This window comes from Dryobates pubescens, chromosome 8, assembly GCF_014839835.1.
Source record: "Dryobates pubescens isolate bDryPub1 chromosome 8, bDryPub1.pri, whole genome shotgun sequence".
Taxonomy (NCBI): domain Eukaryota; kingdom Metazoa; phylum Chordata; class Aves; order Piciformes; family Picidae; genus Dryobates; species Dryobates pubescens.
Window position 1 is genome coordinate 11466216 of NC_071619.1, and position 13733 is coordinate 11479948.

The window sequence follows — 13733 nt, forward strand, 5'->3', positions numbered from 1 at the left end:
ATGTCTTTTACTGGGCAAATACAAAATGTCCTCAGACTCAGGAGATCACCTTACCCTTTGCAGAAAGGTTGGGTACTGTAAAAAGTATCCCATCCTGTACAAACCTTAAAACAGGTATCTGAGCCTTCCCAACAGCTGGGTTGCTGGATAGTAAAATTCCCTGCTGCCCAAGAAAGCGAGGCAGGCTTGAGTGCTGACATCCACATCTCGGGGGCACTTGGAAGCCACTTACTCTGCCTGCCCAGCCCAACACCATCCCACAATGGACAGGATCCGCTGCCAACTTGCTCTGGGCTCCCTCCCTCCTTCATTTCCCAAAGTATGCACAGCAGTCTCTCCTGGTCCATGGCCATCCAAAGATTTTGGTATGCAATTCAAAGGTCTAGAAAAGAGACTATACTCTAAGTATCTGAGGATTTATCAAGCCAAAACAAAGCTATCAAAACAGTTTGCACTGCCGCTTTGAGTTCTGTACTCCCTTTGCAGATTCTGTTTGCGTTTCAGCAAGCTGGCTCTCATCTCACAGCTCTGTGCACTGAACCTGCTGGTTTAGTCCCATGCTGTTGTCTCCAAGAGGAAACATGGCACAAGAAATCAAACTTTTAGATTTCACTACAGAATCAATTAACTGAGGGGTGTGAAGAAGGAAAAGCTTCTTCATTTTCTGTGCAATAAACACAGCACATGCCATTTGTGAGGTGCACAAAACCTTGATCTTCATGAGTCTTCACATGTTGATTATTTACAGTAATGCTTTCCAGACAAATAGAAGAATAGTTCCCACTCAAGTACAGAAGAAGCCAAGAACAATAAAATTGTATTACAGCAATTGGGTAAAGTTTGACCACAGTACCTGAGGGCACTGAAAACCTTTGGACCGAAACCTTGCAGAAGAAAACCAGGAGTTTCTTGGTTAGCAATTAATAATTTAGACCTGAAGACTCTCACCCAGACCTCCAGCTGAAGAGTGAAGTTACACAGTAGAACAGAATTTACCAGGTTGAAAAAGACCTTCAAGATCATAGAGTCCAATCTATCACCCAACACCATCTAATCGGCTAAACCATGGCACCAAATGCCTCATCCAGTGTCTTCCTAAACACCTCCAGTGATGGTGACTCCACCACCTCCCTGGGCAGCCCATTCCAATGGCCAATCACTCTCTCTGTGAAGAACTTCTTCCTAACCTCCAGCCTAAACCTCCCCTGGCACAGCTTGAGACTGTGTCCTCTTGTTCTGTTGGTGGTTGCTTGGGAGAAGAGACCAATCCCCACCTGGCTACAGCCTCCCTTCAGGTAGCTGTAGACAGCAATAAGGTCTCCTCTGAGCCTCCTCTTCTCCAGGCTAAGCAACCCCAGCTCCCTCAGCCACTCCTCACAGGGCATGTGCTCCAAACCCCTCACCAGCCTTGTTGCCCTTCTCTTGGCATCACAGAATCTCCCAGTATTTTGATGCAAACACACACAGAGTTCTCAGCACATTCACCATTTCAATACATCTGTTTTAGATGGGAAATGTGAAATTACTTTCTTAGTATCATGTGTTACGGCAGGATCAGAAGAGTTCTTGCAAGAAGTACTCATGTCAAAAGAATGACTCAGGAACACACTGCAGTTCTAAAAAAAAATTATTTTTTATAATATTTATACATTCACCCTCAAAAACCACCCCACCCACATCTAAACCCAAGAAACTTCCTTAAGAAACACTTTTTTTTTTCCCCCATTGTTTACCCTTGCACTAATTATTTGGATTAGGTAAACTATCAAGACACTTTGTCCTCAAGAGCCCTCACCTGTGGTAGAATATGCAAACTGCCTGCTGTCAGGATGGGGGAGAAGCTGACAAACACAGAAGCAGTATAAGACCTGTGAATGAATAAGTTAATTGGGCTGAACCAGATAGGAGCAGTATTTTCAAAGCCTGTTTCTTTAATTAAAGACATTAGTTAAAGGCATAAACAAGTTTTACCTCGCACCCTTGTCCTGAAGGAAAGTGCCTTCAGAAGAACTGTGGGCAGGAGAAAAGCTAGTTGATAAAAAAGTGCTCTCACAGCAAGGATACAAATAAACAAGAGCTGGGGTCATTCATTCCAGAGTCTGTCCCAACTTGTAAAATGCCAACACAATTTAAGGCTTCCAGATCCGTAAAACTAACTTTTCCTGTATTAGCAGTGTGGTAATGGCTACAGCAGCACCTCAGCCAGCCTTCAGATTACACTCATGCAAGGCATACAGTTTCACAGACACAAATATCCTCTTAGCTCCAGAAGATCAAGAGGCAAAGTAGCACAGTACCCAGCCAGACCAATGTGAACATCTTGTCTAAGTGTTGTTTTCCTGCCCTGTAGATCTCTACATTCTCAAGTAAAATCCAAAATGCTCACTGCTTTCATACACTAGCTTAGTCCTGTTTTATTAGGACAATCAGAATGTGTTTAATCCCTCAGTCATGCTTCTAACATTTTTGAGAGTAGGATCATAGTGATCTGGTTACACTGCTAGGTGTACAACACGGACAAGAAACCATCAGTGCCACTCTTTCTGTTTCCCAAAGCTGATCTGCTCTGCTAAAGGATACCCCAAAAAAATGAAGTTTTTTTGTCTTGGCTTTGTCCAGGTGAAGAATTCAGCAAGCTCTGACACTTTGTATTGGTTTGAAGTTACATCTCAGCAAAGGTGAAACAAGGCAACAACAATTTTCTCCAGTCCCTTAATCTAGAGTTTTCCTGGCACGATGCTTGTCAGTAAAAACACAGCGTGCTGAAAATAAAGGGAGGACTGCTGCTTCCGCTAGTCCATCTAGCATAAACAAACTACAGGTTTCAGAGTGAAAAACAATGCTGTGAAGAGCAAAATCACTCCAGACTTCCTCAGCTCATCTTTTAATGCCAGGATTGTCGTCGGATTTCACAGTCAAGGGATGTGCCTAAATGAGTCCGAGAGGAAAACTCCTGACGCTTGCTTCCACAGCCTAACCGTATGCTCACACAGTCTGGGAAGTACAGAGATACAAGGTCAGAGCAGAAAAGCAAGAAATTCAGTGAAACAATGTGTGATTATGAGGAAAGGCTGAGAGAGCTGGGTCTCTTTAGCTTGGAGGAGACTGACAGGTGACCTCATTCATGTTTATAAACATGTGAAGGGTGACTGTCAGGAGGACAGAGACAGGCTCCTCTCAGAGATGCCCAATGGTAGGGCAAGGGGTGCAAGCTGGAGCATAGAAGGCTCCATGTGAACATAAGGAAAAACTTTTTCACTGTGAGGGTGACAAAATGCTGGAACAGGCTGCCCAAAGAGGTTGTGGAGTCTCCTTCACTGGAGACATTCAAAACCTGCCTGGATGTGTTCCTGTGTGACCTACTCTAGGTGATCCTGCTCTAGCAGGGGGTTGGACTGGATAATACTTTGAAGTCACTTCCAACCCTTAACATTCTGTGATAACAAAGTATGGTGTGACCTAAAAATATCCTAGTAAGATGGCCAGGAAAAAGAAGCAAAACAATAAGACAAAGAGAAAACAATATAGCTAGGGAAAAAGGAGAGAAGAATAAATGAAGATCTCTTATTTTTGACACTACAATTTAAGACAAGCTTTGTCAGTGTCAGTCAGTGGAGACAATCAGCGATGACAGATGTCTGCAAGCCCATTTTAGCTAAGCTTAAAATCACAAGATTGGAGAGTCAAATGCAAGCTGTTTGTAAGTTTTGCTGCTTCTAAAGAGACAGAAGTCAAAATGACAAGGCAGTTGGAAGACAACACAGTACACACGCAACTCTTGCCCTCTTCTTCAGCACTCTGTTTGATAAGTGGTCTGCAAATGTACAAATTGCACAGCCTGTAAGGGAAGGAGGAGTTCAGCACATAAAAGACTCCACCATGACCTTCACATGCATTCAGGTAGCTGCATTAAATGCTCTCCAAGTACAGAGTAAAAGTCTCTCAGGTTGTATCTGAAGAAATGTCTCTCCTCCCTGTAAGAGGGTGCAGGGGCAGCATTTTTGGTAATTTTCCCACTAAAATTACAGTTGATACACAGGATGAGACAAAGTCAGCCCAGCAACATGGCCTTGAAGATATGCTGTCTTCTTAAAAGGTTTTGTCCAGTCTTTATAATACCCACCACCTACGAGAGACCTTCCCCCCTACCTCCTGGCTCAGACCAACCCAAGACACTTCCATTCCACACCAATTACTTCCAGTTCTTGTTAGTTCAGCCAGAGAGCTCTAAAAGTTGCTTTTGCAGCAGGTTGCTAGCTCCGTGGGACCAATTTTCTGCCCACAACCAGTGGGATGGCTGTCATGTGGGATACTTTATGCAACAGAATAGCCTGATCTTCTCCAGCAGGCAGAAGACATGCAGCTCCCACAACTTCCTGTTGGCCATCATCCACCACCTGGGATTTAAAGAGGATCCCACATAAAGAAAAAGGCTTTAAAAAAACATGCAACTGACTTAACAAATAACAAGCTTATTACAGAGAGTAAGGAATACAGAGCTTGGCAAAGGCAAGTATTCCTGCATGTTTTGCACTCCTCCTGCATCAGGCTTCTGATGTAGCTGTCACAACTACACCATTGTTAGACTGACAGCATTATTCCAGGCTGTCTTGATTATGAGCTCCAGTTCCATATTAAGTTAAACAAAAGTGTGTCTTGTAGATAGCAGTATTTGACCTGCTGGTCCTGTCTGTGTGCTAGGAGACAAGAGAAAAGAGTGAATCAGTTCTGCTCACCAAAAGCCTTTACACCGTCTTCCAGCACGTCATTAATGCTTGAGTTTCCTCCCCACTTCTGACAGGCAATGCTCAACCCCTTTTACACAGGGGAAAGCTCAAGATGGTTGGTGAGCTTCCTGGCAAAACACACTCTTCATAACTGTTTCTATAGCTTATCAGCCCTCAATGTGCTGTTCAGCTAATGAGAGGCGGGGAAAGGGGGAAAATAAACCTCGTTCTGTAACCACTGGAGCTCCTTAAAGCTGACCTCCCATCAGTGTGTTTCACAAAGCTATTGACTTTTCAGGTCAGCAAACTGTGAGCTCCAACTGAAGTTTTTCCAGAAGCTAGAGCATACATCAAGTCAATCACAGACTCACAAATTTTCCAGTGCTTAATAAGCTCACAACTGTAGCTTCTCACTCAGTGATACTTCCCTGTTGCTTTTTAGTCTGGTTCTTTTTGTTTGTTTTTAAGATCTCTCTGTGCCTGTCTGTCTTGAGGAATTCTACTGAAATCTCATGCATCTTTGAGATGTCTTCCCATCAAATGTGGTTCAAGCTGGTCAGTGGCTTAATTAACGGGGCAACAGACACTGATAACCACACAAAGCTCACCTCCTTCTATGAGCTATATTCTGTGTACTAACAAAATCTCTTTTCCTGCTGAAGTCACTGTCCCACTGCAGGACTTCTGGCAAATTAGAGTCTTGACAAGCTCCTTTGGCCTCAAGTAGAGACAAAATATGGTTAGTTTTCGTGTTGATCATCATCCCTCACAGCTCTCAAAACCAAACCAACCTAAACCAAAACACAGAGCCTGTGGACCTCTGCTCTTGAAATACCTCTGAAATGTCTCTCACTGTCTTGCACACACCAAAACTAGAGATGAAATAAAATAGCTCCTCCGCTAGAAGTAATTTCTAATTCATAGCAATGATGAAGATTAAAGAGGAGAATTTTTTTGTTCTGCCAGCCCTAAAGACCACACTTACTGAGGTCTTGAACTGCCATAAGAAAAGAAAAGGTCCCTGTTCTCACTTCTTCCCTAAACTCAGCACTTTACAACTTGTCAGCTGCTTGCCATACCCACGTACAGCTCTGCAACTCATGATCATCAAGAAGCTAACAGCTTTTCAAATGGCAAAAGCCTGTCCCAGATGCACCAGGGATTTCATCCATGCTTAAGCTGCCACTTGCTAGCAAGTATAATGTCCATGGCTGGATTTGTTTTACAGTATGCTGGTGTGAAAGTGCTTGGGAAGAAGGAAGTCAGGAAACTGCATGTAAATCTCCTACACAACCCAGCTCTCACATACTTTTTTTTGCTTGCTGATTTGGAGTGACCTTGGGCAATGCCAGGTGGAGGGATACTGGCTCCGTGGAGGAAGGTGTAAACCAGCAGCACCACAAGCCAGCTCCACATAAAATACAGTCTTTCCTTTCTGTTAGCAAGTGTTTTTCAGGGCACAGCATGCTAGGGAGCACTGGCCACACTGGCATTAAATTGTTCAGTCTGCCAGCATCACCTCACTTCACACCCAGCAGAGCACCCCTCTTGCAAAAGGCTCCATTACAGTTTCACAAGCCATTGCAGAGACTATAGCAGTTATCTAAAAATCATACTGGGGGCACTGATACCACTGATAATCACACCATTAGAGCAAAATCAAGTTCCTCCTTGTCCAAGCAGATAAATGGCAGGTCTCTGCAGCACCTTGAACCTTCCTTGGCAGTCAAACAGTATCTGCTATAACACAGAAAAGCATCACTTGTGACTGCCACAGCAACATGCTTCTTGTCACAGGCACGCAATTCCTGCTTGGCAAGCCTGTTCTCTCTAGCCAGCTGTTATTTCAGGTGTGTTTGTTATGTGCACTGTTCACAAGCTCAGCCACACAGGCAATCAACTGCCAGGGCTCCACTGTCACAGCACCCAGTATTGGTATCTCAAAACCTGACTCTACTAATCACACAGGACAGCAAAGGGAAGGAGGAACCCGGCCTCCCCATCAGCATCTCTCCATGAAGTCATCCAGCAGCACCATCCCATTCTCCATGCTTGTTTTCCTTCCAGCTGAGAGGCACAGACCAAAACCTGGCGCAATCAGGTTGTCTTGCAATATGCAGTGAGCATCTCTGCCCTGCCATGACTAATGGCCCTACCCCAGAGAATGCTTTCAAGATGTCTCTGACATGCTGAGTCCTTCCCTCCCTGTTGCAAAAACAGCAGTGCAACCCTAGGAGGAGCAGCTTGCCCAGTCACCCTGGATTCATGAACTTACTGAAACAAATGCAAGGCAGAAGGCTATACAGCCATAAAGTCGTTGGCTAAATGCTTTAATAAGCAGAGAAGATTCCCATGCAGTTAACGGGAAGGGGCAGCTCAGATGAGAGGAGCACTCCCAAACCCAGTACCAAATGTGCACATTATCAGGAGACAGAACAAAAGGCCACGTGTAGCTCAGTGTTTCCAACTGCAGGGCATGCCTCAAGGAGACATTAGCCTAGGCACAGCCACGACCAAAGGGCACAGCACAGACAATACTGGGTAGAGAAGTAGACCAGAAGATAATTAGCCCATCACTAGCTTTTTGCCACTAGCTGCTAGGTGCTCAATGCTGACAGTCCTCCCCATACGACTTAAAAGGGGAAAAAGGCAGAAAGAAAAGGCAGACCATTTGCATTCACTACATGTGTACTGCCCATTAGCTCAGAGGATATCCTGGTGTTTTCAGATTTCAAACACAAACTGTTTCCTACATTTAATGCCTTTCTGATACCTCAGCATAATACTGGTTAAAGAGGCTGCCACAGTTATGTGAAAGAGCACAGTTCCCACCTTTGTAACCAAAACCGTGACCACCGAGGACGTGCAGGGGAGCAGCACTTCTAGAAATCAAAGCAAGGGATTCACTGGTGTTTTAGACAGGGCTGAGTAGTTGCCATTGAAAAGTGGCCAAACACTGAGCACATTCATCCCTCCACCTCACTGGAAGGGATGATGGAAGTACCACTACTTGGGGCAGGATGTCTGCTGCCTAGCAATGTGGTACCCCAGCAGAGCTGCCAGACAGGGGACACTAGGCACTGGATGCTGCCTCTAGCCAGATGAGGCTGATCTGGTCTAACTCTGCCTGGCTCACAAGGCTAGGAGCATGGAAAACCCGCAACAATATCAAAGCAACTCTAGCACATATTTTTTTGTGTGTCCAGTTCCAGGGCCCTCAGTTTAGGAAAGATGTTGAGTTGCTGGAATGTGTCCAAAGAAGGGCAACAAAGTTGCTGAGGGGTTTGGAGCACAAGCCCTAGGAGGAGAGGCTGAGGGAGCTGGGGTTGCTCAGCCTGGAGAAGAGGAGGCTCAGAGGAGACCTTATTGCTGTCTACAACTACCTGAAGGGAGGTTGTAGCCAGGTGGGGGTTGGTCTCTTCTCCCAGGCAACCAGCACCAGAACAAGAGGACACAGCCTCAAGCTGCACCAGGGGAAATTTAGGCTGGATGTTAGAAAGTTCTTCACAGAAAGAGTAATTGGCCATTGGAATGGGCTGCCCAGGGAGGTGGTGGAGTCACCATCACTGGAAGTGTTTAGGAAGACACTGGATGAGGCACTTGGTGCCATGGTTTAGTTGATTGGATGGTGTTGGGTGATAGGTTGGACTTGATGATCTCGAAGGTCTTTTCCAACCTGGTTAATTCTATTCTATCTTTCCATGAAGATGCAACCTTCCAACCCAGAGCATAGCAAGACTCCGTGAAGCTGCCCAAGTCTATTCCTATGGCAATCTTCTATTTTTCTTAACTAATATTTGGAGGATGGCAGGGAAATTCTCAGGCAATGACAGGTCCCAGTCGTGGAGATGTTCTGACTATCCTGAAGGAAACTGCCAGAGTCCTCCCCAGGATGCACCCCACACTTTCAGAACAGGCTTCCAGTCTGCTGCACAGCTGCAGGGATGCAAGGAGAAGTTCTTACAGCAAGGTGTGTAATTGTGAGGACAACTCACAAACAAAAATCTCTTCTCAGGGGGAAAGTGTGCCATACAGATGAGACACCAGAGTTCACAGCAGTATATTGTCACGGTACGAGCAGTCCTTAATCCATTCTGCACAGTTATTTAGAGGTTCCTGTTCTGAGCAAGTACAGGACGCACTTTGATCTCTGCTGCCTCCTGCCAAAACTGTGGAAATTAGCAAGCAAAAAACCCAGAGTCACAAAGATATCATGGCAGATAAAATACATACACAAACAGCTCTCCTCCCGAATGACCTGATGCCTTTCAGGAGACATAGAAGTGAGGCTGCAAGTAACTACCTTTACCTAAGCAAGAAAACTGTCTTAAACTCACGCATGCAGAGCTGAGCCTCTCTTACATGAGGATCACTGAAATCTTGCTGTTCAAGTCACAAACTACTTGAAGTGATGCTCTGAAAGGACCCAAAGACAGCCAAACTCTTGGATGAAGCATGTTAACTCCGTATTTGAGCAATCAGAGCTGTGGTCACAGCCTTGGAGAGAAACTCTGTGTTATGGGGGGGGGGGGGGGGTGTTAGCCACAACGACAGTCATGCAGAGCTCTTCCTCAGAGCAAGGATGTGTCCTCAAGCAAACTCTTTAATTTGGGATTAAATCAGTCTTTGAGAAGTGCAAGCTTCTGTCAGAATTTGGCTCAAAACCACCTTATTAGAGAAAGATGAATTCTGCAGACTTGTCACATAGTTAACATTCGCTTAAATCTCTTGTTTTTAAAGAGAACAACAGTTGAGAAAGCTATGTGATAATTAAGCTGCAGGCATGGGAAGCAGGCAGATAGTTAAGGCAGTCAAATAGTCTTTATTCTGCCCTGTAGAGAACAAACTACAACAGAAAATTTTAAAATGTTCTAAATGTTTCATTATAAATTTGACCAAGCTGATTTTACAATACATTATTTTCTCACTTCCTTCTCCCTCGAATGAAGAGGTGAGCGAGCATCCAGCCATGGTGTGCAGTTAAGGCTACACACCTACAGTCACAACAGAATATGGCTAGATTTCTTCTCCCTGTTGACATTTATCCTGATTTATTTATTACTATATCCATAATTGCAGCATTTCTGACCATAATCTACTGATAAATGCCTCAAATCCAGTTAACAGAGTGTTGTGATCTGATTACAAGGGAAACTGCAATGAATAGCCATGGAATCACTTAGAACAGCTTGGACTCAGGATGGAGATGAGCTAATTATCTTCATTCTCCTCCATCCACCACCCCAAACAACTCTTAGTTAAGAGAAAGGTCTTTGAAGATCTTAGGCAGCCTGGACTTATTTTAACCTGAAAAATCAGACCCCCCTGCTGAGTACAGCATGTTCTCGGGAATGTTTGTTCAGTGCAGCTAGGCAGTACAGCTCCACCTCCTGAATTATTTAGAGGACACATTTCCTGCAGCACCTCCCAGCCTTAGACCATCAGGTCTGTGGGACAGTTTTTAGAGGCAAGGAGGTATGGACCCTGAACAAGTCGCTCTCCCAAGCAGGAGAAGCAAACAGGGCATGACAAATGCCTGCAGGGTAGATGGAGGTAGGCAGCAGTCACAAAGAGGCAGCAAGGGCAGCAACAATCTGGAGAGGACAAGAGGCAAACGCTGTCAGGGCTTCAGCTGCCAACCCAGGAACCCTCAGTGCGGGGATCTTCCAAGTCCAGAACTGCTCCATTGGAGCTCTTCTCCAAAATCTTGTCAGCTCTGAGAAAAACAAGCTCTAAGGCAACACCAAAACAGACAAAGCTTTCTTATGTTCTCATTTTCAAGATCTTACATTTCCACTGTCATTTTTGAGTGGGTAGCTGTCAATCTCTACTATACACGGAGAGATGATACCAGCCTTTAGACAGACAGAGTCTACACTTAAGATCTAAAATAAACCATGAGAGTTTTATATAGACAGACTATGAAAAGAAAATGAGTAAAAGATGCATGTGTATCCAAGTGTTCTAAAGAAAACAGAGGCCGACCAAAGCTCTTCTCCCTCTACTCTCATATATTGTACCACTCAAAAGATATTATTTTAGGATTATTTCTGGTGCACTGAATGGAAAGGAGACCCAAAAGTCATGTACACAACTATTCCCCAAGCTACCTAGCTGTATGATTGCTTCCATGCCCTCCTCCTCCTTCTTTTCCTCATTTTCTACTCCCTATTACATCTTCCTAGCAGCTCCTTGACTAATGTATAAGCTATAAAAGGCAGAGACCACCCTTCTCAGTGTTCAAAAGAGGTATGGTATTTTTATTAGCATGTATAGAGTTGAAGAACTTCATGGCTTCTATACAGATAATCTACAGATAATTACAGAGTTGTTTGGGCTGGAAAAGACTTAAGATCAAGTCCAACCATTATGTAACTACCAAGTCTGATAATACCTGACCATTGCCAGCAGCTGGAATACTGCAACAGCCAGAGAGCAAAAAGGAGTAGAGATGTGCTTATATATACTTAGTTTATGTACCTCAGCTTGCAGATGAAGCAGAGCAAGCACTAGGACTTCCATCTGTTAAAGGCAGTTGAGACAACATGCAAAATACACATAATCCAGCATCTGGTTCCCAAGAGCAGCAACAGTCAAACCCTAGCCTCAGTAGGGGCGAAGGAGATTTAGGATGGCACTACTAATGGAGAATTACAGTACCTCTGGTGCTCTCAGTACCCCAAAAAGAAGGAAAAGAAGTAGTCCTTGACAAACTTCTCATCTCCTCCTCCTGAAGTACTGGGAAGCATTACAATGGACAAGACACCCCCCAGTCTGCACCCCTGTGACATTAACTACTGTGCAGCGCCCAGCATCTGTGACCTACACTCACAGCATCTCGCTGGTTTAGACCTTCGATAAAGACAAACTACAATTTGCACCTTACAGCAATACATCACATCAAATCAGAAGTCATCACACTCAATCTGCATTCTACATAGGGTGAAAAAGACATCTTGACTCCATCAACAGTAAGATCCATCATGCACAGGCTGTGTGGCCGCTCTCCAAGTGACACTGAGCATACAGATGCAGGTGGGAGAGGTTTACAGTCATCTACACTCAGTAACCCAAGAACTTCATTGGAGAGCTGAACAGTACACATTGGGATATAATAGGAAACAGAAAAAAGAGGTGAAAAGAATCAAATTTATTAAACCCCTTTACAGGCATGAAGAAGGTAGAAAACAGGTGGTCAGAGCCTACAAAGACATGGTTTACTTCCCCTCATCCCAGTCGAGACATGCTCCCTTCTCCTTCCCTCTATGCAGAGGCTTGCACCACACCTCCTCACCACAGTTCCTGCCGTGGGAAGACAGCTCACTTGGCTTGTGCAGCCCCATACAAGTCCCACTTCACTGCTGACCCAGGTCCTCTGACCAGCTTGCTCCATGGCACATCCCAAACCTGCTTCAGCACTGTCCTCTTACAGGCCACCTTCTTCCCTGTTGCCACCCCTGAAAGACACATGCACCTCCATCCAAAGGCCCCTGTGCACCTGCCAGCTCAAGCCTTCCACCCTCACTATAGCCATCTTTCCCATAATCTCCAGTCAACCATCATCAAACACCTTTCTTCTGTGTCCTGCAGTCACTCTGCCATACAAAGGACCTTCAAGAAGCACTGCCACCCATACCTAGACCCCTACAAGACTTATCCATTCCCACCATATACAAGCACCCCCGAACTCAAGTCTCTGCATCTCCTCCAGCTTTACTGAAACCAAGGGAGATCCCCAAACTTGAGCCAGCCCCCCAAAAGCCTCCTCCTCCTCCTGCCCCATGAGCCCTAGGTATTCCATGCAGGCTCCTGCCTCTGCCAGTCCAGTTTGAGCCCCTGCCCCTATGGCCACCTCCCTTACCCGGGACGGCACAGCCCGCCGCGCTCACTGCTGCCCCACCCAGGTCTGCGCGCCCCCCGCCACTGCCGGTCCCGGCCCCAGGGACACGGCCGCCGGCACGGTGCGACCCCAGAAGCCCCCCGGGCGGCACCTCCAGGGCACTCCCTACCTGGGCAGGCTCCACGCTGGCGGGCAGCCCCTCGGGCAGGGCCTGGAACAGTAACAAGGCCATGGCGGCACGGAGCCTCCTCGCCATCCCCCCCACCCCCCGCTCCCCGCCTCCCCAACCCGACTGCGGCCCGGGACGGGAGCCGAAGGAGCACCCCACGCGCCGGCCCGACCCAGAAGGCCGCCTATTGGGCAGTGGGCGCACGACTGGCTTCTCCATTGGCTCAGCTCGCTGTCATTTAGGGCAGAACCGGGAGGGGCGGGGTTTGCGCGCAGGGAGCTGCCATCTTGAGTGTGGCGCACCGGGGAGGGAGCCTAGAGCAGGATGAGGATCGCCATGTTGTGAGTGGCGGAACTGGTGAGGTGTTGGGGGCTGCCTCTCGGTTCTGCCTCTTGAGTGCAATGCACCCGCCGGAGACAGAAGTGAGCAATACAAAAAGAGGGGTGCACAAGCATCCTCTGGCCTGCTATGGCCTCCCTCACACCCCAGTGGCAGCCAAGCACTCATCCCCCATTCACCTGGTCACACCTGGTTACTGTGATCCCTGCTCAGCCTCCTCCCCAATGTACCCACAGAGCCCTAAACCCAAACAATTTATTCGGCCTGGGTACACCAGAGAGCTTGACATGGAGAAGGTGTTAGAATGACAGCAGTGGCATAGGAGTGAACTCAAGGTGCCCCAATAGGAAGCCACATGCTGGTGCCAGCCCCATGGAAGACAGGAGCAGCACAGAGAAGAGGATCTCCCATCACAGCCAGATCTCAGCATCTACCCACACAGTGGTCCCTCACCCAGCCTTGCATCCCTGGGAGAAGTAGGGGCACCAGCACTAGGAGTTAAGTCATATCTTGAGAGAGATGCCCCATGTTCTTGGGGTATTAGCAGAGGCTTTTTGCATTGCCAGTCCTGGCACATCGGGCAGCTGCCATGCTAGATTGGCAACACAGGTTATCAGCTCCTCAGATAACACGTTAAGAAAAGCCATGAAAAAAATAA

General features: G+C 46.5%; 1 protein-coding gene across 1 annotated transcript in view; it reads right to left on the reverse strand.

The window, feature by feature from the left end:
* Positions 1-12823, reverse strand: part of WBP1L (WW domain binding protein 1 like) — a 64384-nt gene extending 51561 nt beyond the window's left edge. The window contains exon 1 of the mRNA XM_054163724.1: positions 12737-12823. Within this exon, the coding sequence (XP_054019699.1) occupies positions 12737-12823 (87 nt within the window). The remainder of the gene's footprint in view (positions 1-12736) is intronic.
* Positions 12824-13733: the final 910 nt, after the last annotated feature.